This window comes from Cantharellus anzutake (genome assembly GCF_015039405.1).
Source record: "Cantharellus anzutake strain C23 chromosome Unknown EI90scaffold_44, whole genome shotgun sequence".
In the NCBI taxonomy this organism is placed as follows: domain Eukaryota; kingdom Fungi; phylum Basidiomycota; class Agaricomycetes; order Cantharellales; family Hydnaceae; genus Cantharellus; species Cantharellus anzutake.
Genome location: NW_024066994.1, coordinates 467,199 through 487,187, shown reverse-complemented (window position 1 = coordinate 487,187; position 19,989 = coordinate 467,199). Strand labels below are relative to the sequence as shown.

General features: G+C 49.6%; 7 protein-coding genes across 7 annotated transcripts; 5 read left to right on the top strand and 2 right to left on the bottom strand.

Moving 5' to 3' along the window:
• Positions 1–1,031: 1,031 nt before the first annotated feature.
• Positions 1,032–1,576, top strand: EI90DRAFT_3069235 (uncharacterized protein). The gene has a single exon (XM_039061147.1). The coding sequence runs from the start codon at positions 1,245–1,247 to the stop codon at positions 1,551–1,553; it is 309 nt and encodes a 102-aa protein (XP_038913175.1). The 5' UTR covers positions 1,032–1,244; the 3' UTR covers positions 1,554–1,576.
• Positions 1,577–2,894: 1,318 nt separating this feature from the next.
• Positions 2,895–4,233, bottom strand: EI90DRAFT_3018447 (uncharacterized protein; the record flags this gene model as incomplete). The annotated part of the gene is made up of 3 exons (XM_039057232.1): positions 2,895–3,947; positions 4,003–4,050; positions 4,102–4,233. 3 exons carry the CDS (start codon positions 4,231–4,233, stop codon positions 2,895–2,897), a joined length of 1,233 nt encoding a protein of 410 aa, XP_038913174.1.
• A 159-nt stretch (positions 4,234–4,392) lies between these two features.
• Positions 4,393–5,566, top strand: EI90DRAFT_1878102 (uncharacterized protein). Its single transcript, XM_039052295.1, has 5 exons — positions 4,393–4,435; positions 4,491–4,730; positions 4,791–4,909; positions 4,960–5,065; positions 5,118–5,566. The coding sequence occupies exons 1-5, from the start codon at positions 4,433–4,435 to the stop codon at positions 5,451–5,453; spliced, it is 804 nt and encodes a 267-aa protein (XP_038913173.1). The 5' UTR covers positions 4,393–4,432; the 3' UTR covers positions 5,454–5,566.
• An 82-nt stretch (positions 5,567–5,648) lies between these two features.
• On the top strand, positions 5,649–5,985 carry EI90DRAFT_3069229 (uncharacterized protein). The gene has a single exon (XM_039061146.1). The coding sequence runs from the start codon at positions 5,680–5,682 to the stop codon at positions 5,938–5,940; it is 261 nt and encodes an 86-aa protein (XP_038913172.1). The 5' UTR covers positions 5,649–5,679; the 3' UTR covers positions 5,941–5,985.
• Positions 5,986–6,306: 321 nt separating this feature from the next.
• EI90DRAFT_3069228 (uncharacterized protein) lies at positions 6,307–8,135 on the top strand. The gene is made up of 2 exons (XM_039061145.1): positions 6,307–6,408; positions 6,478–8,135. The coding sequence occupies exon 2, from the start codon at positions 6,576–6,578 to the stop codon at positions 7,821–7,823; it is 1,248 nt and encodes a 415-aa protein (XP_038913171.1). The 5' UTR covers positions 6,307–6,408; positions 6,478–6,575; the 3' UTR covers positions 7,824–8,135.
• A 900-nt stretch (positions 8,136–9,035) lies between these two features.
• Positions 9,036–11,212, bottom strand: EI90DRAFT_3281602 (sphingolipid C9-methyltransferase). Its single transcript, XM_039066830.1, has 10 exons — positions 11,151–11,212; positions 10,657–11,081; positions 10,454–10,606; positions 10,013–10,395; positions 9,832–9,956; positions 9,702–9,774; positions 9,521–9,648; positions 9,420–9,470; positions 9,244–9,360; positions 9,036–9,173 (listed from the first exon to the last, which is right to left on the bottom strand). The coding sequence occupies exons 2-10, from the start codon at positions 11,063–11,065 to the stop codon at positions 9,161–9,163; spliced, it is 1,452 nt and encodes a 483-aa protein (XP_038913170.1). The 5' UTR covers positions 11,066–11,081; positions 11,151–11,212; the 3' UTR covers positions 9,036–9,160.
• EI90DRAFT_2975491 (uncharacterized protein) lies at positions 11,201–18,464 on the top strand. Its single transcript, XM_039055859.1, has 13 exons — positions 11,201–11,745; positions 11,805–13,672; positions 13,735–14,020; positions 14,068–14,914; positions 14,971–16,079; positions 16,133–16,908; positions 16,957–17,088; positions 17,135–17,191; positions 17,240–17,377; positions 17,426–17,531; positions 17,582–17,741; positions 17,796–18,109; positions 18,136–18,464. The coding sequence occupies exons 1-12, from the start codon at positions 11,468–11,470 to the stop codon at positions 18,012–18,014; spliced, it is 5,976 nt and encodes a 1,991-aa protein (XP_038913169.1). The 5' UTR covers positions 11,201–11,467; the 3' UTR covers positions 18,015–18,109; positions 18,136–18,464.
• The last annotated feature ends 1,525 nt before the right edge of the window (positions 18,465–19,989 follow it).

Sequence of the window (19,989 nt, the reverse complement as noted above, 5' to 3'; positions counted from 1 at the left end):
ACGCTGCTACAGCCACGAACTGCAACTCGAACCACCATTCTAGGAAAGAAATATGATTTTGGAGCCTTGAGGCATGGGCGTCCTGGGACCTTCCTTCATACCCCTATCAGGTGTGTGCAAAACGGCTGTTCGCTGCATCTAACCACCTAATCTCACCTCCACACTTCATCAGAGTGCAGATAATCCGCCTTCCCTCTCCCCTCATCAAACCCTACTCTTCCGTCAACAAGGCTTCGTCAGCTGCAGAGTTCGCTGGTCGAGCACGGTTCCGCCCTGATAACCTAACTTCTTACCCGGGCTCTCGTAACCCCCACACACCATGTCCAAAACACAAGGCCGTCTCACGCGGGAACGCGAGCGCCTCAGCCGTGTCTGGGAAGGCATGATTTCAGAGCAGGAAGAGATGCGCAAGCAGACAGACTTGCTCAACGGCCTCACAAAACAGCTTGAGGGATTTCGAAGCGAACTTGGGAGATTGGAGCGGATCAATGCGGAAATGGGCTACAAGACAGATAGTGGCGGCAAGAGGGCAAACAAGTTCGCGACGGACAATGCCATGTTGAGGGAGAGCGTTCTGGTGCAGACGTGTAAGGTGGAGAACGAGATCAAACAGTCTCTGGATGCAATGGAGAAGTTATTGGAGCGTGAAGGAAAGAGATTACACAAGGTAAGCACGGTGATGCCCATCAGCGATAACAATAAATGATTGAGAGCCTTTCAAGGAACTTGAACGTGTTAGAATGGAAAAGTTTTGGAACGTTGCTGACGGCTTACGAGGACGGAATGCAGACCTTGACCCTGTTGAAGTCCTTTGGACAGACGAAGAAGCGAAGCTCAAGGATGACGCTGACAAAGTCCGTAGCTTGCGAAGCATGTGCTGGCAGCGCATGCACACCGACGCCATGAAGCTTGAGGGACTGCGAATGGAGGAGCGAATCCGTCAAGACCGCGAAGAACGGCGCCAGCGACAACAACGACATAACACGTTTAGTTACAGTTCCAGCCACCAAGAACGCAAAGACAGATCCTACCATTCTTCAACTTCTGGTCGGGATAGTGACGAAAGGAAGCATTTTCGGCGAGACCGAGCGCCTGATGGATCATACGACTCGGTGCATAGCACACCGCAGCCCCGACATTTCAAATCATCCTATGCTGGCAAGGACGAGCGTCCCAAACTCTCTGCTGCGGATGCCCGCATCATCACTGCATGGAGAGCGTATCAGCTCAGCTGGACAACGACAATGGCCGGAGAGTCTACTTACTTGACATATTCAAGTATTCCATGGCCGGTGGCTTCAGAACCGCTTGCCCCATCGTCCCTCACCCCTTCGCGAATATCCGAATTCCTGCTTTCCACCACGCATTCGACGCTAAAATCACCTATGGATAGGTTACGGGACGCCATGAAACTTTGGCATCCAGATAAATGGGAGGGAAAGCATATGAGCCGCGTAGTTGACACGGACAAAGAGACGGTTCGAGAGGCGCTGGGAATGGTGGCTCGGGGGTTGATTGAGCTGATGCATGCCCAAAAGCTCGGTCGACAGTAAGAGTTGGTTTATGGAGTTATCATTATTCTTCGATTTTTTTTTTACAGTCCTCTTCACAATTCGATACGCCACGTCAATGAGGACCGAATTTTCCTATAAGAACGACGTCGCGAGTTAGGTCTAGACTCCGCTTTGAGCATTCGGGCAACAAGACCGTCCGTTTAGGAAAGATAAGGAAATGGCGAGATGTTCCTACTAGAGTCGCTGCAAGGTGGAAAACACGCTTGTGGCCCGTGGGATATCGATCAACACGAGACAATGATCGATGGGACGACCCGATGCTTGGCCCATTAGGAAGTTTATTCGCTACCGAGAAGCAGGTGAGAGTGTTGCAGACAGCAGACAGTAGCATAAATTATACATCATAACGTGGAAAAGGCTGCGATTCACCAGCTCCTGCTCCGCGACATGACCTTAGCTCTTCCAGCGTCAGCTGATCCTGAACAAGCAACTTAGTCATATTATGCTCATAAACTCATGCGCTCTGTGAATTTACGGAATCACCAATCATTTGGAGCAAATCTGCCTGAACACGACTCATTACTCAGAGTAATCCAAAACGGGAACCTGTCGTTGCGACAAACCGTTTTACTGCCATTCGTTTCGATGGCTCAAGCACTGAACGTGAGCGATGCCCATGGCATCCTTTACCCCATATCCATGAGGTTTTCATTCTCAACGGTGGCACATCGTGACGAGATTGGGTGTTCCGGCCCCATCATCTCGATACACTACAATATTTCGAATATCAACGCTTATCACAAAGCTGAATGCTCGCCACTTGCATACCAGTTGTTGTAAAGTCGCCTACTTTTCTGCTGATCGCTCCGTCCCTTCATACCATCATAACAGGCATGATGCCGAGGTCATACAGGGTGTCCCACAACTGCACAGGGGGATAAGTATATAGGGCCCAATTGAACGTGGGCGAGCCCATCCGAACGAACGAACGAGCCCTGGCCGGCAACATACATCAGCACTGGGATTGTGATAGCTTTTCTCGGCAGCATGCAGATCAATGCTTGGTATTTAGCAAGTATGATAATTAGCGTACCATGCAAAATATCTGCCCATACCATGAAGTTTCGAGCAGAACTGATCAGATAACTAAAATTAAACGTACAAATAAGCCAAGAAAATTGATGTCTACGGTCAATGCAGGCCAAAGAACTCCCACCCTTCCAGTACTACCCACGTCCAACTGCCCAACTGCCCAGTGCTGACAGAAGTGGTCACTGGTGGTCGGACTGAGATTGCAATACACGCGGTTCGTCTTTGAATGGACCCAGGACCGTATATTCATCTACACTTTGGGGCTCATGGCCGCAGCATCCAATATTCTCAACTAGCCTCCAATCCAAAGTCCAAAGCCGATAAATCCAACTCGACGTTGACAGTGTCAGACTCTTCAAGCACAGCCTTACGAAGGACAAGAGCCTCCGCAATGTATCGCGGTGCGAAGGAGACATCCGTTGCACGGGATTGTCCACTACGTCCTGTAGATAGGTCGGCAGCCTTGTTTGGCCTGCATTTCGTAGAAGGGAGCTGAAAATTGTTGCCAACTGCAGGTTGAACAGCAATTGTGTCGGAGGGAGCAACATTTTGGCCCATCGTAGCTAGCGTTTTTTTCTTTCCCTCACGCCTCTCATCACTCCTTGATCGCCTCTCAAGAGCCTTCGCCTGTGGGTCAATAGGAGCCAACAGTTTCTTTGCGGGATGTATAGGTTGAGGGAGGGGATTGGATGAAATGCTAGGTGGAGGTGGAGTGGACGCAAAACTGTTGATATCCAGGTCAAAAGCAAAGGCAGCATCATCATCTGCTTCCGAATCAACATCTGTTGTATTTGTACTGGGTGACTTCGAAGATGGCGTGGGATGAGCGGAACCCCCATCGGGACGCAAAGGCAGTGTATCACGCTTGAACCCGAAACGTGGTCCTTGCCCATAAGGAAACCTTCGAATGATAGGACGAGGAACGCCGCGCCCTACGGATCCGGTCGCTCCGTCGTCTTCCATGCCCCGCAATGAAAGTGGAGCAGTGCGGCGGTTCCAGGACCCAAGTTCATCCGAGCTATAGCTGGAATCTGCCCCGAACCATGTTCCTAGGAGACCGGTGTCCCCAAGTGCCACAGAACCTGAAGTCTCCCCTGAAAGCGCCAAGGGACGTTCGCCAAAACCAGATGTGGCTGGGATTGTTATTTCTTTTTGTACGATAACGGTGGCCCCAAGTTCCTCTGCCATGCGCTCAAGCGTACCAAGGGACTCATCGAGCTCCTCGCGAGTAAGTCCGACAAGTATACCAACGTCGGACACGCCAATTTCGTAGAGAGCTTCCCCTTGACCAGCCAGCAAACGCCACTTCATTTGAGTGACAAGGCGCATAAAACGTTCGGGCTTGTGAGGAGCAAGTAAGCGGTTAGGTGGAGGGGTCGGAATGAAAACGACTCACTGTCGGGCTGAGCAATTTAAGCTTGTACTCGACGTTGCCCTGACGATCCTCCACTATTAGGCGCAATAAGAATATTGTAAGATACATGAATGTACGCACCTCCTCAATCTCGGGTGCCAGTCGGCCAGCCGAGTCCCCATCTGACACACCAGAAGGAGAGGGGGAAGGAGTTAGCGCTTCCCAGGGAGAGCGGGAGTTAACTGAGAAGTATTCCTCCTCAGAGTCAGGCATGCTCAGACGGATGTAACGAGTTATTGGGAAGGCTTGTGTGTAATTCAGATAGTGAATAACTAGGGCTTATATTCGAGGTATCATCGTACAGTTGTGGAAGTGATGGTGGAGATACCATAGGCAGCGGGCGAGTCATGCAACGTCGTGACTAATCATGTGATGAGTTTCGCCCATTATCCCAACATTGTCCACCGCAACAATGGCAGTCACTCTTCTATCGCTGCACTAATTTGGCCCACTGACTAGTGCTCTCGTAGGATGTCGACCCTATCCAAGACATCGTGCCACCCCGTTATGCGATCGAGTCTGATGACAGTGACGGCGAAGAAATGGAGGCCAGAGCCACACAAAAATCGCCCCCCAGTATTACTGTCAACTTCAATGGGGAACCGAGTCATAGCCTCCTCATACTCATTGGACAAGCTGGGGAACAATACCGGAGAGGCATAATCACTCCCAGCTCAACTACTGGATCCATTGTTGTTGATAAAGTCAAAGCACGCATCCCCCATTCGTTCGGTAAACAGAAAGTTACTGATGCGTAGTGTCCCTTTTAGGTTGGGGAAATCCAGGAAATATCTCCTAGCCTCCTGGTCGTGATCATAACTCATGAACTTCCAGCATTGGCGTCAAATCTCCTGGCGAAGCAGCTGATTCAGACCCTATCACCTTGCAGGTAACACCTTCAATCCTACTTAACATTAAAAGATTGAACCACCAATTTAGCGTGGAGTTAATGGACACTTACTCTCTTCCCATTCACGTCTCATCAAAACCCATTTCCACCCCTACCTCGCCACTGATGTGCCTGAAAACTTCAAGCTTCCAACCGGTTCATTTCTTCAACCTTCTCTGGAATCTTCTGCTGACCGAATAATTGTTAGGCACCACTAAACCTGATTCCTTTAGCACCCCCAAATATTATCCGGTCTTTCACAGCATCTGTCCTCTGTATTCTCGAACTGCGCAGTATTCCAGGTCTTGCTATTTTATTACCATCACGCTTCCTCCCTCCCCGCATTCCAACGGAACAAGTTGGCCCTCAGCCACCTCCGGCGTATGCGCTGGAGCAATTCGAGAACCAAAATTTAGCTGATGCTAACAGAGCTTTCAGCTTCGGTGGTACGCTTGGGTGGGATATAAGTGTTGCCGGGAAAGCGAGCGGGTTCTCACGACCGCAGGCTCAAGGGGATATCGGGAATGGGGGAATGTATCTATAAGAAAGCGCAAAAGCGTCGAAACAGCTCACTCTCCAAGTCTAGGTGCTCGACAGCCGACTGGAACCATTTGGAGGGACACAAGGCGAGAGCTGAATTGTGAGAAGGGGATGTCAGGGTCAGACTCGGTTGGGCGTTTCTTCATTGGGAATCGCGATCGGCAGGAGGAATTCTGCTATCCAAGCGAGTAAAAGAGTAGTGAGGTCAGGTACTGGCTAGATTCATAAAGATGTTTGTACAACAGAGAGCAGCAAATGGGTTCCTACGCCTCTTGTGGATCCTGAGTCAGCACTTCGCTCCCGCAGGGAAGGTCACCCCTACCCACACGGCCAAGAAGTTAGTATTAGTTCAACAGCACTTAGCCTTCCCTGCCCTTGGGGCCCTCAGGAGCCTAAATATCCAGATGACACCACAAACGTCATCGGCCACTCAGCTATCAGTCACTCTCAAGATTGTCGACCTTCGTATGATGGGATATCACCCTGGCTAAACAATTTGATGGCAATGGTGACACGATTCGAGATCTAGGGGCACGGAACGGAGTCTCCTGTTGGCTTTGTTCCCATCAAGGTCTTGGGTGTCAAACCCGGTAGCGTACAAAGAACCAGGGCAAGAACTGAAACTTGCCAAAGATAATACAAGATGATAGGAGCCGACGTTGACAGCTTCACAGCATAATAGTCAGTTCAGCTGAACATGCCTGGGGCCGGGTTCACACAATGAATTCGGCCAACTCCGCTGTAATACAGCAGAGGCATGATTCAAAAGCCATCCTCGTTGGTCAGAATAGATGTTCATCCGTCTGTGGCCGAGAGTCCCTCGGATCAAGTGGTTGGCGCTTCGACCCGTCAGTTTCCCACTCGGCCTCCCCAAGCATCCGTTCCTCCTACTTCCTCATAAACCAGCGCAACAGGATTTGACATCAAGCCAGAGAGCAACGGCTGAATTCCAATTTCCGCTATATATTTGTCAGTGTCCGATCCAAGTGTCATCAATACTATTAATATCATCCAAGTTGGCGACCTGCCTATCGGTTTGGTGTTTCCTCCCAACAGGCTCACTTTTCTCGAACCCCAAGCATGAAGTAAGTTGTGCGCCACCATTTTTCCTTACCTGCAACATTTTATGAGTCATCGCAGATTGAGCGCCATTAAATTCAAGACACGGTTCCGTCCTCGGGCAAAACTGAAGGACTGGACAGCACCCATCCTCGTCTCATCTGACTGCATTATACCATTCCACCCCCGTTGCAACCCAGACATCGTTTGGGAAATCGCCTTCTATCTAGACCACGCTTCCCAACGTGCGCTATGCTGCACGTCGCGCTTCACATACCAAATTTTGCATGCAGTTCTTTGGAAACGCGTCGTCCTGGACAGCGCCGAGCGGCAACAAGTTGAACAACTCCATCTCATTCTTCGTTCCGGAAACCGAGGCAAGCTGGTGGAACGGTGTGATATACACTGTACGTTGGGCTTGAAAGAATTTGCAAGGGTAATGATGTTTGCCCCACCTGTCGCAGGGCGCCAAGTCGGTGCCCTAGAAACTATGAGCAATCTTAGACATCTAGGGTTGTTCACTGATGATTACACTTCGCTGGAATTGGATTTGGGAAACTGCATCCTTCATACGGCGCTGCACATGAGCCCAATGTTTCGACTCGAATCCTTCGCGTCAGACGCACCTCCAAGTCCATTCCTACAAGTCTTTCTTCTGACCCAACCGAGCATCCGAAGATTCGCGTACTTAAACGACAGCTACACGATGAAATTATCCCGTGATGCCCTTCCTTTACTTGAACGTCTCGAGGCCCGTTCAGACAGCATCCTTGGGCTGTTGCGTGGGCGTTCGAACGTACATGCCTTGATGTTTACTGACAGGCATGGTATGTCCGTCTCGCATAATGTTCGGGCCCTCATCGCTCGTTCCCATTCGCGTTCGAGCCGTCCCATTGAGCATTTACACATGCAAGTGATTGGATTCTCAAAGCGAGACTTTTCGAACGTCACGGCACTCAAACATCTTCGTTCTCTCTATATTGGCACCGTCCATTCCGATTGGTTTCCCTCCTTCCAGCGGCTGTGGGGATACATTGGAAGACTAACGCTATTAGAGTTCATATCTCTTGAACTCTTCGTGGACCCTTCGGCGGGTCTCGTGGATGACGAACATATGTTACCCCAGATGGAAACCTCCTATTTGAGATTGGTTATGCGGCAGGAGAACAGCTGGCGGTATTATACGAGGACGAGGGGGGACTCAGAATGGGTCATCCAGGGGACCGGGGTGGGCGTGAGTCCAGCTCACGATGATGACCCACCTGATTGGGGAAAATGGATCTTGTCGCCGCGGCCCATTCGAAGATGGTTCTAGCTCTCGGCTTAGTATTTTCGCTCAACGTGGGAATACAAGAGCATAATTCTGTCAAGGCATTCGGATGCATGGTTGCGAAGTACTACACTCGTATGTTCATCAATGGGCAGTCTCAGGGATGCTTCACTTGTCGCAGGCCTAACTTAGAATCGAGCATAGCCTGTTGCAGTTGACCGCGTGTGGTAATGGAAATGAGTTGGGAATAGAACCGCGGTCGCACACAGAGTGGATCTCAGCCTGTGCGACCATGACCATCTGGTTGACCACCAGGGCTATAGCTAGTCAATCACAATGGATAGCTACACATCAATGGCCCTATGATTGACTGAGCGCATTGTCGAATCAGTTGGAAACTGATATTATATAGTAACGCGTGTTAGCAACCAGCAGACGTGCCCTATGCATATAGCGCGTCACTGGGAAGCAAGATTGATCACATCAACACCAGAAATTGGGAATGTGATGGCAAGAAAGCCATACAATGGTGCCAACAGCTGCTCCTTGAACCTAGTTGTCCATTGAACAGGCATGGCTACCACTTCTGCGGTCACTCCAGGCCCCGGCATTTCGGGCTCGCCATCCGGGCATGTTCTCCTTTCAGGAGAATCTCATCATGCAAATCTGAAGCCATACCACATACAATAAACGTACGAGAGATAGCGGCGTGTAACTAGTTGATCGTCGAGCCCACAAAGAAAAGTATGGGGTACGCCTCGAGCGGAATTAAATTGAGTGGCGGGCACATCGCTTGACCACGTTTAATGCGCTAATCATTGTAGACGACAGTATATAACAATGTGACAATGATGCCTATTTCTACATAAGACCCTCCAGGTAGTTTACACGTACGAGTTCTCGGGGTGGATACACCACAACGACGTATTTGGACATATGTAATTCCATTTGAGGTTTTCGGCATACTTCACCAAACAAACCGCAATCCATTTATAAATAATATCCACCATCTAGACTCCGCCATCGAAAAGCCAAATTGGACGTCAAAGTTCCAGTGAAGACATTGTCTCAATCATTCCGGGCGCGTCAGGCTGATTGCTCAAGCGACCGCGCGTCGTACACTATCGATAAATCCAAGCTAGCGCATACTGCTGCTTGCCCGCTCTCCTTCAGTCCGTGTCCAATGTACTAATCGCTCTTCATTCTTCAGAGCAGCCTTCCCGTTTGCAGTTCACAATGATCTCACGTTAAGTGGATGGAAATGATTGCAGGCAATAAATAGGCAGCGGATCAGGTGAAAAGATGTATATCCATGAGATGAGTAACAAATCACATAAATCAAAATCAACCATAAGCGCTGGGGATTTGGCCATGCTATTTGTCTAAACGATAGGGCTAGGACCGTGGCAACACAAATAAGAGACGTTAGGATTGTAGGATTGAGGATACAGATAGACCAACTTACGCGACCTCCCTTGGGGGCACACCATGCAATGAAGTGTGACTTGGGACTCCCTCAATACGGTGATACGCATTAAGGTTTTTGTGCAACGTAATTTGGAAAACGGACGAGCCGCCCTCCCTGCAGGCGGAGGATATCAATTCACAAACGTCAAATTCCAAGCGATGGTGTAGGCGTACCGAGCGACGATAACGGACCACGCTAGGAAGAACGTCCAGAGACGGAACCATCTAGATGATGAAAATCAGAGGCATGAAAGGCACCAACTTTCTTTCTCTACCTCCTTCCGTATTTCTCAACGACCTTCTCTTCATTCGAAAGCCAGTTCTTATACCACCTCCAAATGGTGGCTGAGTAGTGAACACCAAGGACATCGATGGATTTGACTTCAAAGCCCACTCCCTCCAGCTGCCACGCTAAGTGAGCCAATGCAACAAGTGGACAAAGACTTGGTGACACACACGACCGATGACCCAGTTCAATGCGCAGCTGGCATCTGCACCCGGGAAGATATATTTGTTCATAAAGAGACCCCTTGATTCCATGCGGGGTTAAATAAGAGCCGTCTGATCCAGATCGAGGGTGGCGTACCAGACAAGATCATGATATTGCCAGGTAGGGCGGAGACCCGCAACCTGAAGCACGAAGATACCATCGTCGTCCAGGAGATCATAGACCTCACGTAAAAATGTGTTGTATCGGCGAATGCCTACGTGCTAAAGCGTACATTTGAGCGAGCTTTTCTGCATGTAACAGAACAATAGCCCATTACCTCTGCCATCTCAAGGGAGACTATCTTGTTGAATTTCTTGCCCCTGGGAATATCACGGTAGTCCATGCAAAGGACCCGGGCCTGACTGTCATCTAGTCCATTATTTTTTATCCTCTCGTTACCAAAAGCCGTCTGTTCTTTCGCGATCGTAACACCAGTGGCATCGATATCGTAGTTCTTTGCTGCGAAAGCAGTCAAAGTCCCCCATCCACAGCCAATGTCCAAAAGCCGGTCACCAGACTTAAGGTCAAGTTTCTCACAGACGAGAGTCAGTTTATTATCCTGAAGCTCCTCGAGAGTCTCTTCGCGCGTGATATCCTTGACAATGCCTGAAGTATAGATCATGCGCGGTCCAAGGAACCAAGAGTAGAAATCGTTGCCACCTTCAAGAGTATAAGAACGATTTAGCCTAGATCTCAGGAAGGGGAACATGAAGCTTACGGTCATAATGATCCCTGACTTGCGACTCGTCTTGCCCCCGGGTGTGGAAGATGACATCCGGAATGAGATTCATGAAAACGTATTTAAATAGCTCAACGGTGAAGCCGAATGACGCCCAATCCCAACGATACTCCAGCGCTTCCAAAACATCACCTTTGAAGGGTTGTCAGGTTATCATGAATGTTGGGTAAGTGCTCACTTGCCTTTGATGTCGATTTTCCCCTCAATGTACGCATCATGAAAAATTTGCATCGGAATCTTGGCATCAGTGAATCCCCACTGATGTTTGAGATCAGGGTCCTTTATATCGTAGTAAAAACCTGCAGGCCTCCCAGGGAGTTTCACTTTCTCATTTTTACGCGGTCCATAGTGGCTCATGAGAGCCCAGTACGCGATGGTGATGGGCAGACTGAGGAGAAGGACGAGGAACCAGTAAGTGCAAAAGCCCCCTCTATTCAAAAGTGGAAGGAGGCGTTTGACGACCCATGGCACGCCAAGGACAAGTGCTGCCAGGTGGTAATTTGAGAAGGAACCGTTCCCCTCAGCAGGAAGAGGTGCATTGTGAATTGCTGGTACATTGGTAACGCGCACGACTGATTCTGGCGCGCTCATCACTTGATGCACCAAACTTAATGACACGAAATAAACGATGGATAGAATCGATACGACGTGATGGTTAATGAAGGTGAGGACTTACTTTGCAAATGGAGGTGGGCGCTGGTTAGTGTTTGCTTCCGAAGCGCAAACCCAACAAACCGGAATCGAATCAAAACCGGGTGTGGTCAATATTGTGACCAGGAGGCCCCTTCCGTTGACTACGCGGCCTTTGACACTCACAGAGACGCGCAAACACCCGTTTGCTGCTCTCTGTTGTACAAATATCTTTGTAAATCTATCCAGTACCTGACCTCATCGCCAGTCTGGCGCGCTTGTCTGATTCTCACTGTTACTTGTTTCCATCTAAGCACTCTTTAATTTTCCTCCTCCCTTTTATCGGGATTAGTCTCACATCCAATGAAGAAACGCCCTGCTCCTTCTCGAGCAACCTCGTCTAACTCTGACATCCCTGCCTCTCCCCTTTCACAATTTAACTTTCCTCGCTCGGGCTCGCCTTCAGGATTTGGCAATTTTCTCTCGCGTCCCTCCAAATGGTTCCAGCGATCCAACTCGGGCCCCAAGACCGTGCAAGACGCGAGTGCTGTTCCATCTGCGACGCGTCGACCAATCATTTCGCAGCCGACAGACGTCAGACCGCTTCTGGAGGTGCCAAAGTCATCCTTGAGTATAAGCCAGTCCGTCCGATACACCTTTTCCTCTGAATACCATGCTCGAACTAATTATCCACCTTCAGCTCGTACCAAGACCTTTCCCGATCAAGGGTGGGTAATCCTGGCCAACCAGCACCAACTACATGTGGACCTGTCCCATTTCCAGGCTCGCCTTCGAATGGAAGCCTACTCTCATACTCTCGTAAGAGCCGTTCGGTCGATGACCTAAGCCAGTACGCCTCAGCACCGGAACCAAGTACGGCCGATAAGGTTAAGGCCTACCAAAATCAAAGCCCAGCAAGACGTTCAACTGCCGAGAGCAGGAGTACTCTACCTTTAGGCGGGAAGTACACCTTCCCGACTATTCTGGAAACCCCGCCTGTTGAAGAACCAGAAGAGCTCACTGCAATCACTCTGCCTCCCCTGCCCAGCATTCGCCCTCGTGCGCAATCTCAAGGTGCAAAATTGAACTCCATTCCGAAGCCAACAAACACGGCTGTTCCATTACCCAGTACCACTGTTCATAAATCAGTCACGCCCGCAGCTACCAGCAACTTGGTGCCAATCCTTTCAAACTCCAATGGCCCCGTTCCCCTTCCCACTCCCCTTTCCAACGGCGGGACATCAGCCTTGGCCCCTTCCACGGGCCGTCTGTCCCAGATCATATATCACTCCGGCTTCCTGGCACTCCACGCTTCTAATCATGCGTCTCTAGCAAAAGGCTGGGCCCCAAGAAAAGTTGTTCTCAAAGGCACTAAACTCTTCTTATTTAAACCTCCGAAGGATCGAGCTAGCGACATCAAAGCACTTTTCCCTGTTGGAATCGTTACCGAACCTCAATTTCTAGTCAATGGCGATTCGAATTCTGGAGTCTCAGGAACAGTGCTGAGCCCTCGCAAGAGGGTGTATTGGGGCCGTGACAAGCATCCTGACTTACACTTGTCCTCTGATAGGAGCACCGACAGGGGCACGACAGATGCACTAGTACATGAGTGTGTGTTCCGAACATCCTTTGAGAATGCAGGCGAAGGCGGTGAGTATGATGCGTTTCTACGCGCGGTTATGTTTTGCCTTCCGCATCGTGCATTCATGGGCCGACCTTCGTTTGAGGCCGAGTTCCTTCGACGGATATCACAACTTATTGATGGTGCTCCCGATGAAGGCGCTGTCGAAGCCCGTGAGCACTCGATGAAACTTTTAGAGCTCTATGAATCAACGTGGGGAGGGTTTGAAGATGACACAGGCTTCAAAACCTGGCATGCTGAGAATTCTTCAATTCCTTTTATTCCCCACGTGAAGGGGCCCGGCACGCCCTTGCAATCGCCGGAGGAATTTCCGTTGCCTGCCTCCCCCTCCCCTCTCCCACGTTCACCCGGCCATCCCGGCGTTAACGATGCAAACGCAGGTCGTGACCCTGCCCGTATGGCTGCAAAAGCTCGTTCACAAGCCCGCTTGTGGGGTGCCCTTGAGAAGGAGGGGCTCAGCGCTGATATATTTAGTCGACTCGACTATGAGAAGGTTGCATATAGTCTTCGGGTGTGGGCCAATTCGAAGATGCAAGCAGAGCGCCCAGGCTCCTTGGGCCCATTTTTCGAGCGGAGTGGCGATGGCGGCTCCAGAAGAGTTGCCGATTTGTTTTCCGGGAGTGACGCAGTTCCCCATTGGCTAACCTATACGGTTCTCCATCATCTTCTAGGTTCCAAAGCCTCGGAAGGCGATGTTGAAGGTCAGACTCGAGCACTCACATTCCTTTCTCGGACACACACTCGAGCGGATTTACTTGGTCGATGGATCGCTGTAGGGGAAAATGCACGATTATGGGGTGATCAGTGTACATGGACTGCAATCAAGACGGCTGTATGTTGTAAGGCCGTTGCGAGACTCGAAAAGGTCTGGAAGAGAGTCTCGCATCGCGAACGCAAATGTGTAGAGAACTGGGTGCGTGGAAGATGTGAGCAACTGCCTGTTGTGTTGTCATAGTTCATTCCTACTATCACCAATTTTGTTTCACAGCATCCACGGACGTAGAAGCCAATAAGCTCCAGGTTCCCTGGTTTGGGGACCGCTTTGAAGCTGTCTCACAGCTGCTCATTTCAATAACCCCGGATGATATAAATAGAAGCTATTTAATACCTACTTTACTCGAAGCAGAGGATCAGGCAAAGGCATCGTTTTCAGCGTTTCGTGAACAAATGGGTGCTTGCTCAAGGGCTGTAAACGATGATCTGGAAGGCGAAGCCGCAGCACTCGCGAGGTTTTGGGACTACCTTAGCGCGAGGCCACCCATAAATCCCTGGCAGTATGTCTTCTCCCATAGGTTCTTGTCACAAATCTGATGCGTTTCAGAATCGATCAATTCCTAGAGCTTTCATACGCAGCTGAGCCACGCCAAAAATCTCATTTCAATCCTCACTTTTGGGCACCACCTTCTGCCACTTCCATTCATCCAGGTCTTCCTCTCCTCTTCCCTGAACCGCTTCCCTGTACCGGCTTTCTAGACAGGCCGTCTGTCTCTCGCTTGGGTAAGCAGGAGAATTTGGAGCGAAGCCGAGCGATGCAGCCCGAAGAACTGTTGGGTTTACTTCCCGAAGCCCACTTTAGATCCGTGTTGGGAGTAGTGACGGACCAAACCTCATTGGACACTTCACGACCCAATGGAGGGACCCATTCTTTGGCTCCTTCCAACGAGCATGACGTCGGGAACACTTTTGTTGCAGCGTTCGGAGGGGAACTCATTTTAAAAGTCCTGCCTTTCATGAGTGTCCCGAACCCGCAGACTTCAGGCTCTAACACCCAAACCCAACAATTCCTCTCTGCCACCGATGTCACTTCTCTTAAACGGAAGCCCAGCTTGGCGCCTTCCCTTCGCGTTGCTGCAGATTCCCCCCGAATGAGTAGACAATCATCTACTAGACGGGAGCGTCGATCGTCGTTGCCCAGCCTATCTCGAGCGTCCAGCGTCGTCATTCGAGAGAAGAAAGTTGAAACACCTTTGAGAGCAACTGTGAGTGCTGGGACCCTTGATCGATTAGTCGATATATTGGTTGAAGGACTGGAGGTGTCGGTGACATCCACGGACGATTCCGGTCTGAGCTCAGGAAAGTTTCGACCTGTTATCGTGGATCGGGAAGATTTTTCGAAGAGCTGGTGGCATACCTTCAGGAGTTTTGTAACTCCCATGGTATTTTTTGAGGTGGGGCTGCTTCTCAAACTCAAACGATCAGGAATGACTGACTTCCCTCGATCCAGCTCATGCTAAAGCGGTACTCTCATTATCCTGGCCTGGGTGTTCAGGTGGAATCTTCATCGACTGTGCCACTCCACAACTTGCAGGAGGAGGTTCTTCATGTTCTGAAAGACTGGATGGAGATCGGTGGTGGGTCGTCCGATGTGCTGGACGACCCGCAGCTCTTCCGCTCATTCAGCGAGTTTACCGTCAGGCTAACCAAAGAATCTGATGCGGAGGGAAACCAAGAGAACAAACTCAACGACGCGCGAAAAATTCTAGCATCTATTTTTTCCGAGCAATCTAGGCGTCCTTTACTCCTCGAAGAGTCCGCGAAGCCCTCTCATCCTCAGTCCCAAGACGCTTTTGGTACTTTACCCCCATCGATTGACGATCTCAAACCTGAGCACCTTGTTGCAAATCTTGATTCCATCGCATCTGCTGTCATGGCTGCTGTAACCTCAGATGACCTCCTAGTTACATCCGACATCTTGGAACTTCAGACGGCAGACCGCCTTGGTTGGTATCCCCAGAAGGACCTCTCGACGGCTTCTGACGAGGTTGTGATCAGTAACATATACTCACACATGCAGCTGGTTCAGCCATCCTCCCTCTCAGCGGACTTGTCCCCACAAGATGTCCTGCACAAGAACCTTCCTCCAAGTATTCGCATGGTGTTCCGCTGTCAGGCCGTCATTCGGAAGTGGGTTATCGCAAAGTTAACTGAGCCTGGTATCAGCCCACGTCTCAGGGAGGAACGAATGCGATCCACTCTTCGAGCCATCGAGTATTGTCGGCTGAGCGTTAGGAGTATTGAAGGCAATTTTGCAAGTCTCAATTCATCTGAGCATGTTGCGCAGCAACGCAAATTTATTGAAACTGCACTTTGCTCCGCCATCCTGAGTCCTGAAAGTCGCTTGTTCACCCGTGCATGGCAAAATGTGGCTGCAACAAGGGGTGGAAATCTTGATTCCTTATCTGGTCTTCTCTCCCAGGGTTATGTTCCCGCTCGATCCCATTTACGACCCCTGGCATTGGACGGTGGGTGGATCTTCGAGCGGCTATTGGAGCTCGTTTCCCTGCCAGACACGATGGCTGGCGAGCATACCCTTATCAATTTTGATAAGAGACGGTCAGATTTTGTGGCTACACCTGAGTACTTGGGACTGACACTCTCATACCCAGGTATATCTCCATGCTGGCAAGTTGTGTGTCTGGAATGATGTCACAGAACACGTACACTGATCGAGCGGGCATTGACCGAATGAATAACATGCTCAAGGAATTGGCAGCTTCTGAACGAGACCATCGGCTCGTGAAAGAGGATGCCCAGCGAGAGTCGGTGCAACCCTCACCATCATACATTGGCAGGCGCAATGTCAGGCCATTCCAGTCTCTCATTGCTGCTCAGGTGGAGAAAATACGCCGGGATCGCCACGCAAAGGAACGCCTCAGTAAAGAGAAGCGGCAGGAACAACAACGAAGTGACCGTCTGGAGGGTGAGATGAATCGTGCCATGCAGCCCAGCAAACGGCCTTCACTTAATTTGGCTCCAAAACATGAACGAGGGAAGCGAAGTATGTCAGCACTCTTCCGGGTAGTAAGGCCTATATCCGCCGCCTTCTCCGATCGAGCACACCTTCATGCTGAGATTAAACGGCGCCGCTTGTCTGAACTGGATTTTCAACCTATTGGCAAACCCTCCCTCGTGCTCAGTCTTGCGGATGCTACTTCTTCCATCTTCACCAATGAGGAGCGTCCCTACACCCTTGAGCTAATTACTGAGGATGGGGGTCGATGGCTGCTGCAAGCAATCTCTTACATGGAACTTGTTCGGTGGATCGATGTGATCAACTCAGCTTCGAAAAAGCGGCACACATATATCGGTAATGGCAAACCTCAACTGAGCGAAATGGTTGATGATATGGCCAGGGACCTTGAACGTGTTCGCCATGACGCAGGTGAGCCCTAGAACTTTGGAACATGGAATTTTTACTGATGTCATCTAGTTTTTGGAGTATCTCTCGAGTCGCTTACCTCCCGTGAAGTCCCCACGCATGCAGATCAGGAAGGCGTACCGGCTGTACTGCAAAAGCTCCTATTTGAGGTGGAATATCGTGGTTTGACGGAAATTGGGATTTGTGAGTCTTGGTTTGTTATGCCAACATCTACTATAATATCCCCTAGATCGGATATCTGGAGGAATGGGGGCTATCAATACCATCAAGAGACTTTTCGATGAAGGTGGGGACATTATTACTCTTTCTTGTGTCATACTTAGCCTTTGTTCAGGATTTGAGCCTGATTTACGCAACGATGATCGTTTTGTTGACATTCACTGTGTTTGTGGTGCCGTGAAGCTATTTCTACGACAGCTTCCCGAGCCACTGATCCCGTTTTCCCTGTATTCCGATGCCATTGCGTCGAGTCGTAAGTGGCTTAGCGCTCCACGCTCGTGTTCTCTAAAACCCGTTTCAGGCCTTATCGACTATAATGAGCGATCCCGTCAGATCCGGGAGCTTGTGCACTCTTTGCCTCGAATTCATTTCCTGACACTTCGACGACTAATTGAGCATCTCGACAGGTAAGCATCAGCAGATTGAAATGCAGTGTCCAAGTTCATCAGATCTCCAGAGTCACGGACTATGAGGAGTCGAATCAAATGACTGCAGAGTCGCTTGCGATCTGTTTCAGTCCGTCTCTACTTCAACCTCCCCCTAGTCCTGCCTCGTTTGCTATTGGCGTCGGCAACATGGGACCAGCCATGGCTTTCACCAAGGGCCTCATTTTGCAGGTAGTGACTGTCTCAATTAGTTTCTGAGGGTATTTCTCATGAAAAAGTTGACAGTTCCACAGAATCTTTGGTGATTCTGACCCAGATCAAGAGCCTGAACCCGAGGCAGAAATAGGACAGGACCCGCTACCGGATGGGACTGTTGGAGAAACTGCAGACGCTGTCGACCACACAGGCAGCCATAACTCTACCTCAAATGTGAGAGACACTGAGAAGTCCTCGCCGTGTTCTCATGACAACACTACCGATGAAGCAGACCCTCAGGCTTTCTGAGCACCGCTTATATCTAAAAGTTGCTAACACGGGCTTGCTGAATGTTATATGCATGCATCTATTATCTATAATTTGTGTGTGCATAACTATATGCTGGGTATCCTCTTACCCAGACTCTGTGCCTCTTACCCTAACACGATGGAAGCAAATGTAGAACCGCAATATCGAAGACATAATATAATGCAATGCACGTTCACCAGTGTGCAACCCCTACCCAAAGTATATGAATGGGGCACACACACGCATACGTTCAAACCAAAAAATCCCGTGCAAGAAATCGAAATTACCCCGCATCGAATGTCCCGGATTAGCTGCAACTTTGCCAAGAATTTGGTTGGGATATATGTATATGATGAAGATTTTTCGGTGGCTGCTAGCTCATCGATCTATCATTTAATGTCATGCATATTGGTTTCCTACCAAATCCACGTCTGGAAAGCATTCGAACTTCTCCTTCCCACTGAGAAAAAAAATTCCATGAGAAAATCCTCCATGAAGTAGGATTAAAGTCCCACTGAGAAGCAGGATTTTGTCTAAAGTTTCCATGTTAGAAAAATCCTACTGCTGTACATGATTGTGACCAGAATCATGTCGAAAAGTCCTGCTGAATAACAGGGAATAATCCTTTTATCATGTAATTATCCATGATGATATCATAGGGAATCATGCTCTAATGCAGGTCAAATCTTGTTTAATGACGGCTTATGTCCGACTGGATGAAGGATTATATATTGACTAGTCGACACGATGGTATGGGACAATATAACTAGAGCACCACAAAAACATAATGAAACGACAATCGAAAGTGAGGTTGTCGCAGTGTCAGGAACTTGAACAGCGAAAAAGCTTTTGAAGTGAACAATGGGAGGTCGGAAGTGCCGTGAGTGTTGTTGGAGAAAAGGATAGAGGTGGGGGCTCGGTGCGGCATATTATACTGTGGTTGAGTTCAAGTAGCACCGTTACTAGTGAGATGTTAAGCACCCACATGTTGGATTACGCGTTATGTTACCATTCAGGCAACAGCACAGCACTAGCGCGCAACATCCCAAACACGCGACACTGCCTTCCCGATTGGATCGTGCACCAATCACCTTGTAGCAAGGCCTTGATGTACTATAAAAGACACCATAGTTAAACGCAACAATAGTCAGCTTTGGTACTTACCTTAGTCCCTTGTTATCATGCGAGTGCAGCTGCTGATCGCCAGTCTACTCAGTGCGCGGTAAAGATGTAACTTGCCGATGCCCTAGTACCGGTGACAGGTTTTGAGGTCGAAGCGACAAGTTGGGGAAACTTGATGATATCTGACATGAAGGTCATCAGAAATGAAGGAAATTTAGGTACGGACTGCAGTGCAAACGGATTCCTGAAGTTGAGGTGTTAAGCATTCAATGATTTGATAGTATGAGAGGGCTTACACACATTATGGTCAGAGCCGCATGGCATTGGAATCGGCCCTGGACGCGTTTCTTTCGTGCTGTGTGACTCTAGTCGGTTTTTAAAGATAAAAAAATGGTCTCAATGTTTCCTTACACGTGTTAACTTCCGCCAGGAGCTCTACCAATATTCTGAAGATGGCACGGTCATGACACGAATGTGAACCACACATAAGTGCATTGTTCCAAGAGAAAGTGCACACCTTCACGTGCCGCTTCTAGCCTCCCCTGCCCCTGATCAATTGCTCGTTTCTGGCTAGATTGAGGCATGGTGAGTGGGTTGTATCACGGAGTGTGAGATTGGGATTGAAATTAACCAACATAAACAGCGCCAAACAGACCGACACAACGCGTCGAAGTGCTGCATGCCCAACTCCCTCAGTTGCATTACTATTGGATCTCTGCTACTCTGCGTCCAGCATTTACATCTGTTGATAGGTCCAAACTAAGGGCTCCATCACTCCTATGGGCCTCAGCTTCTCTGGAACGCCACAGCTCGTAGATGCCCACTGGCATCTTTGTGATTTTGCGGCAATGCT

Coding starts and splice junctions, on each gene's coding strand:
- EI90DRAFT_3069235 (XM_039061147.1), top strand. CDS start 1,245: ATGGCCGGAGAGTCTACTTACTTGACATATTCAAGTATTCCATGGCCG.
- EI90DRAFT_1878102 (XM_039052295.1), top strand. Junction 4,731..4,790: donor TTGTTGTTGATAAAGTCAAA/GCACGCATCCCC, acceptor TGTCCCTTTTAG/GTTGGGGAAATCCAGGAAAT. Junction 4,910..4,959: donor CAGACCCTATCACCTTGCAG/GTAACACCTTCA, acceptor CCACCAATTTAG/CGTGGAGTTAATGGACACTT.
- EI90DRAFT_3069229 (XM_039061146.1), top strand. CDS start 5,680: ATGTTTGTACAACAGAGAGCAGCAAATGGGTTCCTACGCCTCTTGTGG.
- EI90DRAFT_3069228 (XM_039061145.1), top strand. CDS start 6,576: ATGAGTCATCGCAGATTGAGCGCCATTAAATTCAAGACACGGTTCCGT.
- EI90DRAFT_3281602 (XM_039066830.1), bottom strand. CDS start 11,065: ATGAGCGCGCCAGAATCAGTCGTGCGCGTTACCAATGTACCAGCAATT. Junction 9,957..10,012: donor TCTCCCTTGAGATGGCAGAG/GTAATGGGCTAT, acceptor TGTACGCTTTAG/CACGTAGGCATTCGCCGATA. Junction 9,775..9,831: donor CAATATCATGATCTTGTCTG/GTACGCCACCCT, acceptor CATGGAATCAAG/GGGTCTCTTTATGAACAAAT.
- EI90DRAFT_2975491 (XM_039055859.1), top strand. CDS start 11,468: ATGAAGAAACGCCCTGCTCCTTCTCGAGCAACCTCGTCTAACTCTGAC. Junction 16,909..16,956: donor ACGTGTTCGCCATGACGCAG/GTGAGCCCTAGA, acceptor GATGTCATCTAG/TTTTTGGAGTATCTCTCGAG. Junction 17,378..17,425: donor CGATGCCATTGCGTCGAGTC/GTAAGTGGCTTA, acceptor AACCCGTTTCAG/GCCTTATCGACTATAATGAG.